Below are 17,373 nucleotides of genomic sequence, written 5' to 3' on the forward strand. Positions count from 1 at the left end.
GAAACATTTTGTAATGTATTTGGGTCTTAAAGAGTTACAATTTAATTAAATTGACACCAGTTTGATATTCAGGCAAAGGCTTTTTGTTGATTCATGCAGCGAGTCGTTGGATTCTTGAAAAATGGATGTAGAGATTTAACAACATTTTCAAGCAAGTGCAAATATGAATAACTAACTAATTCTGAGCATTCTAGAGTAATACTAAAATATAGCAAGCATTGATTTTTGCATTCTACAGGGTTATTCAGTTCGTGGATTCGAAAGTATGGGACTGCAATTCGACATCTTTCAAACCAATTTTTTCAGTTGAAAGTAAAAAGTGGACGAATATTAATATGTTTCGGTAGGATATATTTCGTTTGAAAAACAAGCCAATTATTCCAAAATACCGAAATAATTACTCACAATACCAAATTACAGCCAATTCTGGTTAAAAACGTACAAATACAAATCCCCAAAATGAGAATATTTGGGGGTAACGTTATATATGGGCTATCTTAAAAAGTTGACCAATATTGATAAGTTTAGGTAGGAAGATAAGCCGCTCAATGAAAACTCAATATACCAAATTACAGAAAAACGTGTCAAAAGTCCCAAAATACGGAAAATTTGGGGATTGCGTTATATGGGGGATCCACCGTGGACCACCGTGGACCTACTAAACATCCTCGTAGTAATAGCAATATATGTGCAAAATTTCAAATGTCTATCTTCATTATTTCGAACAGACGGACGTACATTTATAAATCGACAAGATTGATCAAGAATATATATCTTTTATGAGGTCTCCGGTGAATATTTCGAGGTTTCCACCTCCATGTTTAATGAGGAATCTTATTTTAATTATAATAGTATTTGTGGATGACCGGTATTCGTCGCGGGATTAAAGAATTTTGTTTCAATGTGATCTGTTCATCGAATAACTTGGTAGCGCCTTAAGTTCTTTTCTGTCTGAGATTGATTGGTTTACTGCTTATCCACATGTTTGGATCTACGTTCCCTTACCTATTTAAGTTTAGTGTTCCATATTACCACTCATATTGTTTCATTTCAAAACAACATTATAATATTACGTTGAGGAAAAAGAAATCCATTATTTTATATGAACAATAGGACCTTATTTAACATGATTCGGAATGTCCGATTTGGGCTATATATGCACCGTTTGTTTGTATGATTTGTTGCCATTTTAAAGGTAACATCATAATGCCACTCTCATAGATGTTCTGCTCTCCATTTGCAAAAAAACTCTTGCAGTCTATTTTCAAAATCCTTCCTAGATATTAATTTTTATACCTTTCACCACACTGTGGTACATATATATATATATATATATAACCGATTTAATGTAAACGGTCCCTATATATCTTTCGATTTTCACAAAATTTGGTACAGCCTAATCATTTAGGTCTAGAGTGATGTCTGCCAAGTTTCGTGAAAATCGGTCCAGATTTAGATATAGCTCCCATATATAGTTTCTTCCGATTTCATTTGCACGAAATTTGGCATAACGTATTGAATTGAGCCTAGAGTGATGTATTCGTTGTTTAGTGAAAATCGGTCCAAATTTATATATAGCTCCCTTTTATTATCGATTGATTTTAAGTAAGGAACAAAACGTTTTGAAATTAATATAACCTAATCTGTGACAAGTTTGTTTGAAATCGCTTAATATTTGGATAGAGCTTCCATATATATTTTCGCCCGATTTCAAGTAAATTGGGCATCAAACACCTCATGTTAGTCAGATTGACATACAATTTTGCACAACGTACAAAATTGAGCATAGAATTACGTAGTTGCGTTTTCTAGAAGTACAGACATAGCCCAACGGATGACCTATTTATATTTGTTTGAAGTCGATTTACATACTTTATGGATAGATGTAGGTAGATTCACATTTAGATAAATATCACATATTTTATTTCATCCAATTTCATGTTAATAGTCCTGCTTAACATACCCATAGTGGTGAAGGGTATCATATAGTCGGCTCCGTCCGACTTTACTACTATCCTTGCTGGTTTATTATTAAAGAAATTTGGCAATGCAAGAAAAAGATGATAATCGCTTGGTGCCAAGTCCGGACTGTATGGCGGATGCATTAAAACTTCCCAACCAAGCTCCCGAAGTTTCTGGCGAGTCACTGTAGATGTGTGTGGCCTAGCGTTGTCCTGGTGGAACACGACAACTCTCCTGTTGGCCAATTCTGGCCGTTTCTGGTCAATTGTTATCTTCAAACGGTCCAGTTGTTGACAGTAGAGATCAGAATTTAGCGTTTGGTCATATGGAAGCAACTCTTAATAAATTATCCCCTCCAGTCCCACCAAATGCGTAGCAGAACCTTCCTGGCCGTTAGTCCGGACTGTATGGCGGGTTGTACGCTAGGGTTGTCCTGGTGGTACACGATTGCTTTCTTCAAACGGTCCAGTTGTTGACAGTAGAGATCAGAAATTAGAGTTTGGCCATATGGACGCAGCTCATAATAAATAATCCCCTTCCAGTCTCACCAAATGCCTAGCAGGTTTGAGGTGCTTCACCGCTCTTTGACCACGATCGTTTTGCACATAGTTATAGTATGTGATCGATTTCTCATCTACAGCCACCATCCGTTTAAGAAATGGGTCTATCTCATCCCATTCGGTCAATGCTTCGCAGATGGAAATTCGATCCACCCTATTTTTATTGGTGTGGTACCCAAACATCGAACTTCCAGGTTTGTGTAAATGGTTTAAAACAGTTTTATGGTCGACTTCGATCATTTCTCCGTTTTTTTTTTGACATTTTCATAATGGGTTTCTTTTCACCCAACCTAATATTTTTATTCAGGGGCATTTTAATGTATTATATGTTGTATTATTATATGTTTCATTGAATTCACGGAGTTTTATTATATTTAACAATTAGTTCAATGGTTTGTATCAATTCATGTCAAAGCAATTCGGCTTAAACTTTAATTATAATTTTAAGCAATGCAAATAAATATTTAAAGAAATTTACGTTGATTCAATAACATAAACGTCAATTTTAAATCTCTTCTTTCTTTTTAGGAAATGAATGCTGAAGACGGCTGTTGGTGTTTGATATTGACTCTTCCCAATATTTAAAGTGCGTAGGTATATGTATTGCGTATTAGCGTAATAATTATTTTCCGGATTACCAGATTTAATGAATACATTTTCTTTTCACCTAACCCAGAGATGAGCTCATATCGCAGTCCTATACCTGCACCTTAACCACCAGGTAAGTAAAACTCAATCTAAATCGCCTTTGTTTATCCCTTTCTTCTTCTTTCTTTTCTTTTTATTTAAGAAAAACACGGAATTTAACTATGAGTCTGGTCATCCGTCCGTCTATCAGGAGTTTCAGCGTACCAAAGTCTATTGGGAAATATACCAGAGCATGCCGGACTGGCTATGTATTAATTCAGCGCCTCTCACATAGGACTTGGAAAGGGATGAGTGTGACTCCCGTTTTGTTCGTGTATACACAGAAAAAAATCATTGTAAAATCAATTAAAATCAATTAAAATCATGTGGATTCAACATTTTTTCCTAACGATATTGCTTCATTATCGTTTCACGTTGATTCAACATGATTTTACAGTAAAATTAAAATAACATTTTTTCTCGTAAAAATAACACGAAACATATTAAAATAACATGGAGACATGTTGAAATGATCAGGGATGGTCCGTATGACGAATTTTTAGGTTTTCGACTGTCAAAATGGTGTAAACGTCGAAAACGTCATATACCTGTATGAAATGTAGTAAATGTAGAAAACGTCATTTATTCGAATATTATTACCATATGCCGTTATTTTCAAAAATACATATTATTTTTACACATATCTGTCTGTTCCTTACTAGAACTAATACAAAATTCTAAACTTTTTGGAGAAAAATTTTTTGAAATTTTATATGAATTTAAGTAAAGCATACGTAATTTCCAAATTCATTAATGGAAATAGGTATTTTGTCAAAAACCTAATGGTTTTGAGTGGGTTTCCGATGTAATATACGTATGTAATATACGTCGAAAATGTATGTCATTTACGTCACTGTTTCTGACGGACCATCTCTGGAAATGATATGAATACCCCCAAAAACCCCACTTGGAATTTCATGTTGAAATAACATTTGTTCATGTTGAAATGTTATGTATATTTTGGTTATTTAATTATTATTTTCTTTTGCAAGATTCAACAGCCTGTTTATGTATTACGAAAGAAAGGTTTCTTTCGCTTTCAATGCGAATAAAAATCCATTTTGGTTCATATAAAAACTTTTTACAGGCAAAATGAGTCGAACGATAAACAACTCGAAAGAAAACGTAAACGTATATTTTTTCTTTACAAATCCTTTATATTCTTTGAATATTTTCCCCAATGAAATGAAATTTGGAATGCATATTTTTATTTTTATAAAGTACTAATAACAATAATATTTTTAAATAAATTATAATATCGATTTCTTCTGCAGTTCGTTCGTTGTAACGAAATTTTCCATTTAACGATGAGGGCTGACATTATATAAAGCGTAATATCGAGAGTCTACTGTATCTGTAGCTATCTTGGTTGTGTAGTTGTACGCCATCTATGGGGAAATTCAACCACGAAATAATTTCAATACCAGTATTTTTGGCTTATTTCTCATACAGTTTGTAAGAGCAAGGACAGCAACCGACATCAACATATTACTAGGCATAGATGGCACTGTCCGAAATTGAAGTATTTTTATAACGAATTTGTTATCGTAACTGCTCACATATAGATGTCATTATTAGTACGTTGCTACAAACCCATATTTTTCCAATTCGATTTCATTTACAAAGTCCTTCATCGTTTAACTTCGAAATAATGGACAACCAAAAATTCGAACACTGACTAATCACTTCTTTCCTGTTATAAAAGAAAAAGAAAATAAACTAAATACAAATTATTGAAGTACGCTTGGGAAGAACGTGGTTAAGACCGACAATATGACGATTCACCAATGACGATTAAAATGCCGAAAATGAAACTGTCACGTGATAAAAGAAATATATTAACATTTCTGCTGAGGTAGAATTCAGACAGACGAACAAATTATTAATCTACAATATGACGATAGATTGTCAAAATTAGATGTCATTTGATCCGAATGAGATGACATTTGGTACAGTTCAGTTATTTGGCCCATGGACGAATCCTATTAAAATCGGTTCACACATAAATATACTTAGCTCTGAATTGAGAATAGAATGACGTGCCATATAGTAGCGGTGTATTTGTGCATTTGTTGTGTAAAGATACCCTACCTTTGTTCCTTGCACCATGATTCCAATTATCAAAATTTGTAACACGACATGTCCGGCACCTGTCACCAACCCCAACCCAATAAAAGTTACAAACATCGTTTTGAAAGCTCAATAAGAATTTTATTTACAAAATGTTCTCTTGTTAATTCCTTGTAACTAGATTCTGTGTTCTAATGCATTTACATAATTCATGTATGCATGTATGTGAGTGTATATGAATGTAAGTATGTATAAAGATATTATAAATACGCTATTATATATTATTCTTCAACTAGAAGTCGTCTTAACTCCAATATTGGGAATAGGTATTGTTTGAATGCTTGTGGGCCTGTAAATATAATTTGACCTCGTATTCATTCAGTTCAAAATTGCTTTCTTCTTTCCGCGTGTACTCGATCGATATATTTCGATTTTACATTTTTCCAAATGAAAACTATTAACAAAATAATCGAATAACAATATTTGCTAGACTAAATAAACTTAAATGTGAATGCGATTGCGATTGCGATAGTGGACGCAGTTGGGTGTGTGTGTGTGTGTGTGTGTATGTGTGCATTTGAATACATGTAACAAATTTGACTAGAAAATAAACTGTAGACCCAGTGGAGTCAACAAACATTTCAACAATGCAGTTTAAATATTTTAACAAAATACATTTTAAGCAAATATAACGGTTCGATTTAGTTTAAAACATAACAGTTGCATTAATTCTGAAACAGTAATCGCTGTTTAATTTCGAATTCATTTAATGATTAAAAAAAACAAAAATTCTTTTTAATCCAAATATTTATCTACCTCCGTCTACCAATCAGGATGTCAGGTAGATATGAAAATTTAGATTGACCTATTTTGGTATTTGTGAGTGCACAAATACATTGCTAAGTACTCTGTTCGCTGACAAAATTATAAAGTAATAACAACAAAACTAAACGTACTCAAAAATAACAGTTTTGGTAGACTTGAGTCAATCGTACATGACTACTACGATCGCCCATATGCAGATGTTTACACTGGGGAACATCAAATCGTATAGGTATTTGAGTTTCCAATATTCGTATGTGAGGACTCTTATTCTCAATCGAAGATACACGCAAACACTGCCAAACAGTTCAGTCCGAAATTCTCCCAGCATCCCTCTTCGGTGGCACCCTTTTCAGCACGTCTCATTTTCTTTGGATAATTTTTTGGATTACTGCGATCGCTCAGATGTATCGGCATTTTGGCAAACTCCGGTCGTGCCGTTCGAAATTTCTCCAATAATTGACTTTGTTCGGGTGTTAAATTCTTAAGTTTTTTACCTGAAATTATTAGAAGTGTTTTTTTAATCATGCAGATACGAACGTTCAACAACACAGATAAGTCGGTGTTGTTGACAGAATTATACCCCCAGCCTATGGTGCGGAGGTCTTTAGAATTAAAATTCATTTTATACGGTATATGTTTTTGTCAAAGAGGTTTCGGATTTAATGTTGATCAAATCGATTATTTAATTTGCGTCAAATTAAAATTACAAGTTTATAAAATTTTCCCATCTCCGGACTTGATCTGGTCTTGGTAAAGATAATAAGGTGTACAAAGTTTGGTTCAACTAGAAAATTCTTTTTGCTTATATTGGATTTATAAATATTGAAAATGTTGACCCTTTAGGGGAGGAGAAGACAACAACCAATGGGTCCCATCTTCGAAATTGATCTGATATGTATTGTTAAAGACAACAGGTTGTGCAAAGTTTGGTGCGAAGCGGACATTCCATTCACATAACATTGGAATTATAAATATTGAAAATAATGAAAATGTATGGAAGAAGTGGACGTATTGGTCACATCTTCGGATTTGATTTGGTCTTGGTTAAGGTAATAGGTTGTACAGACAATAGGTTGCCTAATATTCCATTTGTGGGGTGGTACCAGAAGGAGTGGACCGATGTTCCACATCTTCGAACTTGAACTAAGATTGTGTTCAAATCAAATTAAATCGGTTACTTCCTTCGAGAGTTATAGCGCACCAGCTGGTCAGGCAAACAGAGGGGCATTTGTAAAATGACTCCAAATTGTCTGAAACGGATTTGGTCCAAAGAAACATGGGTCTAAAACCATATTTTTGTGTAATAATGAGGATATACCCTCATTAGCCATACGACTGTGGGTATAATCAACATCATTTGTAGCTATTGTGAAAAATGTCAACATACCTTCAATGGCATCACTAACTAACGACGTCTCTACGGGATTCAACAGTTCCACGCGGTCACATGCTTTACGAAATTCCGCTGCCGTCATTAAACAATAACGTGGCGTCAGACAGAGCGGCCCCAGGACACGACGACGATTTTCAGCTGTCGCATCCATCTTTTTGCGATTGCACTCCGCTATACTCCAATCTGCCAGGCAGGTGAATAGTGTCAGTTCTGAGCTAAGTTGTAGGGCTTCACGTTTCGCAATCATCTCCAATTCCTCGAATCGTAATTCAGTCATTTCCGGTTTGCTGAGAATCAGTTCGGCATGCATGTCGATCAATTGCAGGGCATTGTGAAGCAAGGCAACACCGTAGTCTTCCGTTGTAAAGGGATTCGGATTTGGGGCGGGTATTTGCGCTGAGTTTGTGCTCGGAGCGGTATTGGGATTGGCACTTGTTGAATTCAGAACAGCCTGTTGGTGGGCTTTGCGTTTGCTTTTCTTCGAGGCCAACTCTTGGGTCGTTATCACAGAGCCGATCTGATGCGGATTGGTCGGTGTGATGCCCTGGTAGAACCACAAAGCTCTAAACACATCGATCACAGTTGCACTGCTCAGTTGCAGGTCCAATTCACGAATGCAGTGTATAATCTAAGCACGTCGGGAAGTGGGAAGGCATTGAAAGCAAAAGACATAAAAGAGCCAGAGAGAAACGAAAATAGAGAAATGAAATAAATCGCAAGGGGAAATATGTAGAAAATTTCATCATTTGAAATGGAACATACCAAATCGGGACAATTGTATCGATCAGCCAATTCAAGGATTTTCAATATATGCAAATGATCACGATATTTGACAAATTTTGTTTCCAAAAATCGTATGACAAGTTCGAAATCATGTTTATCTACATTTGAGATCTGAAAATGATTATCACCTTTGCGTCCGCTGTTCGGGCCGGCATGGATCAATTTGGCCAATTCTACGCTATTTTCCAATACGGCTTTGCGTTCGCACCGTATCATATAGCGGTCGTCGCCATTGACGATAATGAAGTCAATGTAGGGGCATGGAATTATGGGGACACCGGTCGACACATTTGTGTGTGCCCTCATGAAATAAGGTGGCGCCGTGGGTGCATAGGCCACTGTTCGGTTTGTATTGCTATTTGCAGGATTGCTGCTGCTATCACCACCACCACCACTCGTGCCCGCCTTGTTCGTCGACCCGTCAGGATTGTGGTGGCCATCCGAACTTAGACCAAATGGTAAAACCATTTTCTAGTCTTTGGATCTTTTGTGGACTGAGTTTAATGAACGCCGACACTCAGACGCTGAAGTCTTTGTGGAAATTGCTTTCTGGTGTACGGTAACCGATTCAGGAATGTGTCGTCATCGAAGGCAGTGTTAATCGTTGGAATCGTCTGTAAACGTGAAAAAGAAAGAGTATTTTTATCAATGCAGTTAAAGTAAATTAAATGCTGGAAATTTGGAAACAATAGATTGTTTTAGATAGACCTCTAAAATACCATTTGAACAATCCACTGCAATGAGAATATTGAATTCTACATTTGAGGCACGCGAGTGAATTGCACGCTTCGCTTAAATTCCCACCAAATGTGGTGCATGCAGAATTCCGCTGCTTCGAAATATATTTGTGCACGATAGTCGGCAATCCTTCAGTAGCCAACAAATCGTGAATAGGCATAACAATGTAATCGTTGCGTAACAGTTTACAATTCGAATATTAGTTGACCGCTGCAGAATTGTTGGCCTTAACTTTGCCACCTAACTACAATAAATATTCAACATTGAAAAAATATATGTACATAAGTATATACTTATGTACATATATACATATATTGTCTTTTATAATGGTAAACCAAATCATAGAAATTTATTTTATTACCCCCGAAATGAAATTTTTTTTATTTATTTTCGTCTACAGGAATTCTTAGCAGAATAATCATAAATTCCAATTCGAAGACGATAAAATCAAGGATATTTAGTTACGTATTGCAAATTGATCGATTTTGGACTATAGATTTTGAAACACGATAATGGACAGATTCGAATACGTTCCATGTAACATAATCTCTCTTATTTTGAGATAGCATAATTTCCTAAGAAATTCTCAACTTTTTTAGAGAGAGTGCAAGGGTATCTATATTTCATCGGTGCCCAAAGTAGGCTGTAGGCCTTTTGTACGAAATGTACCAAATATGGTACACTTTGTATTAGGCGAACGCGAAGAGCTAGGATTCTGAAATTTGGAATGTGGGTCACTGATGGAATGTTAGAAAGCTGTACAAAAGGGTTTTTGGAAATTCGACCTATAAGTGTACTAAAAGTACTAAACATTACTAAATTTAGTTCTAATTGTATATGTATTGAACATATATAGCTAGAATCTTGAAATTTTTATATAGAATACAGGTTGGGAAGTGGAAGTGGAAATAGTTTATGAAATTAGTTCATATTTATATAAAGAGTAGGGGAGACTGGGGCACCTTCGGCAATCGCGTTTTCGATATGAAGTTCTCACCGTACTTCACTAGTTTCGATACATAGGTATCGAATATCGAAATAAATAACTGACACAAAGTTTGAAATTTTTAGCTAATAAGCTTATTTAGATACATAGGTTTTTGTATTTTTATAGATGTTTCTGTAATATTTCAATTCCATTTCGTAAGTATTTCGTGTATAAAACTTTTAAAATTTTTAAGACAATATTATTAAAAAGTGGATAACTACGATGTGTATTATTATAAAAATATTTAAAAATATAATCTTTTTACAAATCTGATCGAAAAAAATGAAAAAAACTATAAAAAGTACATTCGGGGTACATTCGGCATTTCAAAGTGGGGCACATTCGGCCATATACAGATTGTGCAATATTATTTCCGTAAAAGGTTTTTGAGTTTGTTTTTAAAACTAATCCTTTAATATGGTTCGAAATTGCATATATAAGATCAAACGTGCTTGTATTGACGAAAATGCGATAGAAAACCCCTATTTCTGATGGTGTGTGCGACCTTGAGATGTAAACGTCCGCCGCTCGAAAATAAAGCCATATAATTCAAACATTGTGTGGCGTATTAAAACCTAATAGAGCCTTTAGAGGATCAGAATTTCAACCAGACTGATAGCGATGACAATTACCCGGCTATGACTATGGTGCCGAATGTGCCCCATCAAATTCCAAAGCTACCCCGGGTTGGCGCACATTCGGCGAATTTGACTTTTTTGGATATTGGGAGAACGGATAAAGCTGTAAATCTGAAATTTGGAATTAAGATTGCTGTTGAAAATTGAGGTATAGAGACATCTTTGGAAATTCGTATTTATGTGTACGAAAAGTACTAAACGGTAATAAATTTGGTGCAATTTGGATTTAGGTGAACGGAGAGAGCTGGAACCCTAAAATTTTGAATAATGGTTACTGTTGGAATATAAAATTGAGATATGGAAGCATAGTACTTGTGTGTACTAAATGGTACTAAATTTGGTACAAATTGACTATGTGTGAACGGATAGAGCTGGACTCCAGAATTTTTGAATTAAAATTACTGTTGGAGTGTAGGATTCAAACAGTTTAGGAAATTCTTAATCATAGGAACAAAAAGTACTAAATGGTACCAAATAGTTTACAAATTGTTTTTGTGTGAACAGATAGGCCTGAGATTCTGAAATTTTGAATTAATATTATAGTTGGAGAGCAGGATTGGGATAGATCGGTAGTTTTGAAAATTCGTCATTATGTGAACGGATAGAGATGGAAAACTTAAATTTGGAATGAAAATTACAGGGTTATGGTATTATTGTAATTTTATACTTATGGATACGAGAAGCACTAAATGGTACTAAATATGGTGCAATTCGTTTTGTGTGAGTCCTAAAAGTTGGAATTAAAATAAACGTTGGAGTGTAGGATGCTAAAAATATGCGAAAATATGTGTACTAAATGGTATTAAGTTTAGTACAATTTAGATTTGAGTGAAAGTATGGAGATGGAAAACTTATATCTGAAAATAAAATTAAGCACAGTATATAGTATATGGAAATTCGAACTTATAAGTACGAAAAGTACTAAATGGTACTAAATATAGTACAATATGGATCTATGTGAATGGATAGGGCTAGGATCCTGAAATTTATGTTTGAAATTACTGTTGCAGTGTGGAATTGGATTTGGATGTTGGTGAACGGATAGATCTGGAATCTTTAAATGTGGACTTAAGGTTATTATTGGAGAGCATGACTGAGGTAGTTTTGGAAATTTGTACTTATGGGTACGAACAGCACAAAATTTAGTACAATTTGGACTTTGGTGAACGGGTAGAACTCGAATCCAGAAAGATGCAACATAGGTTACTGTGGGAGTGTAGGAACAGTACAGAATGGTACCAAATCTGGTACAATTTAGTGAACAGACGGACAGAGCTGGAATTCTTAAATTTGGACTTGGGCTTACTATTTGAAATTTGTACGAAAAGTACTAAATTTGGCACAATTTGGACATTGGTGGAATTAAAATTACTGTTAAAGTGTAGGATTGATGTAGTTTTAGAAATTCTTACTTTTAAGTATGAAAAGTACTAAAATTAGAACAAATTGGATTTGGATGAATCCTGAGATATGGAATTTAGATTACTGTTGATGTGTAGTATTGAGCTATTTAGAAAACTACGAATAGTAAATAGAATAGAAAATGCACTAAATTTGGATTTTGGTAACGGAGAGTGCTGGAAACGTAAAATTTAGAATGTGGGTAACTGACGGATAGTTAGAAAGAAGTACCAAAGGGTTTTTGTTACTAACTGGCACTAAATTTAGTGGTGGTGATGGTATGGAGGTAGTTTTGAAAATGTAAATGTGGAACCTGTATGTATTTGCTAAAATATATAATTGGAATTCTGATCTATTTTTAATCTGTCTAATGGAAATAAGAAAGAGATTTCGGAAAATAGTACTTATGTGTATGAAGAGTACTAAATGGTAATAAACTTTATATTAGATGTAGGAATAGAGATGGAATTCAGAACAATAGTACAACATATATATTTTTTTGTATTCCCTTTCGCATACGAATTAGCGGGCACTTTGCTAGTACAATTATAAAAGAGAAACATTAGAAAATAGAAAATATTTTTTTTTAAATTCTCATTCATTCCTTTTTGTTTTCATACACTAACTGGAAAAATGGAGATATTTTTGGCAAACATTGGTTTGCAACAAGTCGAAATATGTGACCAATGGCGGGATGTCAAAACAGAAAAAATATATGTTTATTTGTATTGAATATGACATTGTTTTCTTCCTTAAAATTGGAAAATAATATTTTTACAAAATTTTTACTCTGTATAGAAACAGAACATTTTTTATAACAAACAGAACATTTTATTACTTGGTATGCGTAACGACAAACTAACGATAGCCTTCGAAGTACTTGAAAGCTTTTTCATTCGAAAGCGAGTGACTGATTTTCGTCCAAAATAGAAAAAAACGGGCTGTAAATATTATTAATATGTTAAAGTATTTAAATCTGGATTTTATTATTTATACCACGGTATTAATTAGTAGAAAATCATTTTATGAGCTTCATATGGTGTGAAGTAGTAGCGTATAACAAAATACGTCATTTCGGATATTAGAAAATAATCATAAAAAAGAAGTGTTTGCGGAACACGGGTGATAAATTCATAAAAGAGGAGCGAGGTTACCATGTGATATGCTACTCGTATTTGAAAATATTAATGCAAATAATTTTTGTCACTTTTCCATGTTCAAACTGCCGATAAATTTCCTTCGCAATTTGTTTATTTTGTTCTAAAACATACGGTCTGTTCCCGTAGAAAGTACAACTTTTTCAATTTATAAATTTATTAAAATCGAAAACAATTTCGATTATTGTAGTTTCGGGAACAGAAAAAAAATAGTAAGATTGATCTATTCCAAACTTATGTAGGCCCCCAGTTTGAACATACTCAATTATGTACTTCCTACAAGAAAATAAAAGAACTTATAAAAAATGCCAGCCTTCAGAAATATCTTCCCCAGATAAATGTTACTCTCTTTCTCTGAAAAGCATATGCAATGGAAAACATTTCATGAAGTCTACATTGTCATCTCTCGATATTTTAATAAGACAACTTTTTTAATAAATTTGTTGGTATTGTTATTGATTTTTTGTCTATTTTTGTTTCGTTTAATTAGCACCTATATAGAAGTGTTGTAGAACTCCCCCGTCAATATAAGCCAAAAGACAAATTTCATATAAAATATAATTCAATTAGCTAGCACATAAAAAGTCATAATTTGTGTTAACCTCTTTATATCGGTTGTTTTGATATAATTTATATTTATCCATATATATATGAGTGTTTTTTTCGAATTTCTTTGCATGTGTAAAGAAACAATAAATACTTGATTTTGTGTTCGCCTACATTTGTTGGCAAATCACGTGCAATGGATACAAGATTTTCACAATATTTTTTCTTTTGCAATTTAGATTTTAAAAATTCTAACAATAACGGAATTCCCCGAAAGTTATTGTATTATATTTAAGGTAATATATTAAAATAACGAATTCGATCATTTATCGTTTATCAGTCCATACCGAACCGTTAGCCACATTCGAATGGAACGGATACGGCGGTGTACACGTCTCTTATCACTCTTTTGATGTCAATCACTGCAATCACTTTTAATGCTACTCATCAATCTTGTTTTTAATTTTAATTTTTTTTTTTTTTTGCATACCACAAAGTCTATTTGTGACGGTTTCTATAATTATCAACTTTGATTTACGCGCTTCACCACGCGCACCGAGCGACTATTCTTCGCGATTCGATTCAATTCGAATTTATTTGTTAGAATGTTTCCAAATGTTCTCAGATCTTGTAAATGTTGGACTATTCCGAATGAAGTAAGAACTTCGACTGACAGCGTTTGGCTAGCGTTGTTGATCTGGGGTAGGTGGGCAGGCTGATAGGTATACCACAACCCCATAAGCCATTCGGCCACAAAGTGGAGCGCTAACAGTCGTAGTCATTGTTCTTCTTACTGTCCGCTGCCGAAGTACTATGCGTGAACGAAAATTCAATTTCGCACACATCGTCTTACACAAGGGAAGTACAAGTGTTTGTGTGTGTGTGTGTGCTTGTTTGCGTTTATTTAATACGAAGCAAAAATCTGCTCCTTATCGTTTACAAACACACAAAGACAGATACGTTCACACCCCCAAACCAACCGTTCGTGTTGTGTTAATTTGCGATTTGGAGCTTCGACTAATCGCGTATTAAAATATTTCGTATTTGTAGAAGATCTGGTTTAATTTGTTGTGATCAAACGTCAGCGATGTGAAAGCGCCTTCCACTTACCAGTGTTGATGTTAGTCATGTTCTTATCAGCTCTCGTGTTCCGATACTACTTAGGGAGATTCCCATGATGATTGGATCGAATGACTATATTATTATGTTTTATTTTTGTGCAAAGCGGAATGGATTCGGGATATAACCTTACTTATAACTTCGCTGGTTATACTACACATATTGGATGCAGAGACGTACGCCGACATTAACTATTTTCATGCAAAAAATGTATTTTTACAATAAAAATTTTCACATTGAACCAGCAGTCCTTTTCAAAGCAGATTTATATTCAACGAAGCTTTAAAAAGATACCCATAATTTTAAAGCTTGTGGTTAGTACTTTGAAACTAGAGCAATTGTATCGCGTATTTTGGATTCTGATTTAGTAAAAATCTCCCTACCCAGAATTGTCGATATTACCCCATGTTTCGGTGTGGCTCCCATATAATGGTATGATATTGTAGGTACCCTGGGCAAGCTTTGGCCCATGGCATAATTATGCAGCGTAATCTCATATAGACATATGATTTCAATATTTTCATAATTTTACCCTTGGCAACATTCAGCTTGAGAATATCCCCCTTCGAAATTTAAGCACAACATGTGTTCAGTGGCAAAAATTACCAAATTATTATTATTTTATAATTCCCTGATTCAATAATCTATAAATATATGTTTAATATCAATATTTGTATCTTGAGAACAATTAAAGCTTTGGGTTTGATTTGTTTCAAAAATATGGTTCAGTGGCATTAATTTTGCTTTTGACTTTGTGCCCTTTAACATGACAATATATATAACGTAAAATCAGAACCAAAAATGGGCTTAAACCACTTTCAAAATAGACGACTCATAAAACATTGGAAAAAATAAATTTTTAATTTTTTGAAAAATATGCCAATCGACATGCATAAAATTGTATGCAATTTATTTTTCAAATTATTTGAAATTGATATATTGGTAACAATTTAAAATCGGTTTACATTAACAATTTCTCAACTGAGACAATCTTCCACAATTATGCCATGGATTTGGCTCTAATTTGCTGTTTTTGGGTGTCAAATGTTCTTACAGGTAATTTAACATGATTGTAATTTGACATATAATGTAATTTATCATATAATGTTCCCGTGTCTATATAGGTCCGAATTTTGACATAGCCCCCGCATAAAGATCCCGCCCGAAGTACGTGAATTTTGAAAAATGTTTTTAATTGTTGTACATCAATTGCAAAACATTTATATCATAGTCAAAAGTTTTAAAGTGGACCTCGCATATTTCACAAAATTATTAAATTTCTTATCAAACAGAAGTCGGGAAATCTCCTCTATAGCCCATATCACGAAGTGGTACTTGTATTAATTTCCAATTACTAATTATTTACAATGGGGTAAAGATAACAAAACACTAGCGTTGTCTAGTGGTCAATAATTCCAAAATTGACAGTTTCAGATATAAAAAATCACATTTTGAAAAGTCGGGGAAATTATTTGGTAACAGGTATCCTGAACGGTTTTAATTTTCTCGATAAAAACGTGTCAAATTTGAATTTCCCCATGTCCATCTACGTGTCTACGTTAACAAGTACAGATGTGAGATGATAGTGGTTAGAAACTCGATCATAAATGTTCTATAGATAAGAAAACATAGATCCCACAAAAACATAGATTATACATCATTTTCTTTTTATCAAAGCAAAAATAACAGCAATTTGCCATTTCCTTTACTTCTCTTGTTGTAAAAATTGCAAAATAATGTCGGAAGTGCCATATAAAGAGATTCATAAATGGTGGCATATTCACGCAGGCTTTCCACGCAAATAACCAAAATTTTAATTTTATCTTGCCAACGAATTTAAGTAGAATTACATTGATGATAAATGATATCAGCCTAATAATAAAGTATGGTTTGTAAAAATTCTGCACCTAATTTTCGGTACATAATATCAATGTAAATGGTGAGGCAAATAAAATTGGTTACGGTGTACTTTACAATGGTCGCGAATGCTGTACCCAAAGCTAAGTACTGTCATGCCTTCTATATAGGCTATAGAATAGATGTACATATATACATTGAGCTGAAAATGTTCCATTCCGAACACACCAAGACTTTGTTCTTGGCAATGAATGGCGAAAACAAAAAGCGAACAAAGAACATTTCACCACAGATTTGGTAGTGTCATGTGTTTACATTGGATCAGAAATGTAAACACTGAATGTTATCTCATATCGTACATACATATATACGATAAATTGTAAATACCGATATTAATTTTATTATACATATATATGAATATTTTCTATACGAATGTGTGTGATTGTAATATTATAGAACTCTTATGTGGACATTGTGTATAATAAAATAAATTTCTAATTAAATTATCAAAAGTTTACACTCAATGGAGGAGGAGAACAAGTAGCGAACAGCAGCGACTCACAAAAAAAACTTATCACCGGTGGCAAGTACAGTGAGCATAATTTGAATATGATCAAATATATTATGTGTGCAACTATTTGTACGCCTA

The 17,373-nt window shown here is 34.0% G+C and overlaps 1 protein-coding gene across 1 annotated transcript; it reads right to left on the reverse strand.

Moving 5' to 3' along the window:
• Nucleotides 1-6,374: 6,374 nt before the first annotated feature.
• LOC133328967 (uncharacterized) lies at nt 6,375-8,748 on the reverse strand. Its single transcript, XM_061537472.1, has 3 exons — nt 8,260-8,748; nt 7,492-8,125; nt 6,375-6,598 (listed from the first exon to the last, which is right to left on the reverse strand). The coding sequence occupies exons 1-3, from the start codon at nt 8,746-8,748 to the stop codon at nt 6,375-6,377; spliced, it is 1,347 nt and encodes a 448-aa protein (XP_061393456.1).
• Nucleotides 8,749-17,373: the final 8,625 nt, after the last annotated feature.

This window comes from Musca vetustissima, unplaced genomic scaffold (assembly GCF_032173495.1).
Source record: "Musca vetustissima isolate MV318-11 ecotype Yass unplaced genomic scaffold, APGP_CSIRO_Mvet_v1 utg8951, whole genome shotgun sequence".
Taxonomy (NCBI): domain Eukaryota; kingdom Metazoa; phylum Arthropoda; class Insecta; order Diptera; family Muscidae; genus Musca; species Musca vetustissima.

Excerpts from the sequence above, each read along its gene's own strand:
- LOC133328967 (XM_061537472.1), bottom strand. The coding sequence starts at position 8,748 with ATGGTTTTACCATTTGGTCTAAGTTCGGATGGCCACCACAATCCTGAC. Across the intron at positions 8,126-8,259 it reads GATACAATTGTCCCGATTTG|ATTATACACTGCATTCGTGA; the intron begins GTATGTTCCATT and ends CGACGTGCTTAG. Across the intron at positions 6,599-7,491 it reads AGTTAGTGATGCCATTGAAG|GTAAAAAACTTAAGAATTTA; the intron begins GTATGTTGACAT and ends TAATAATTTCAG.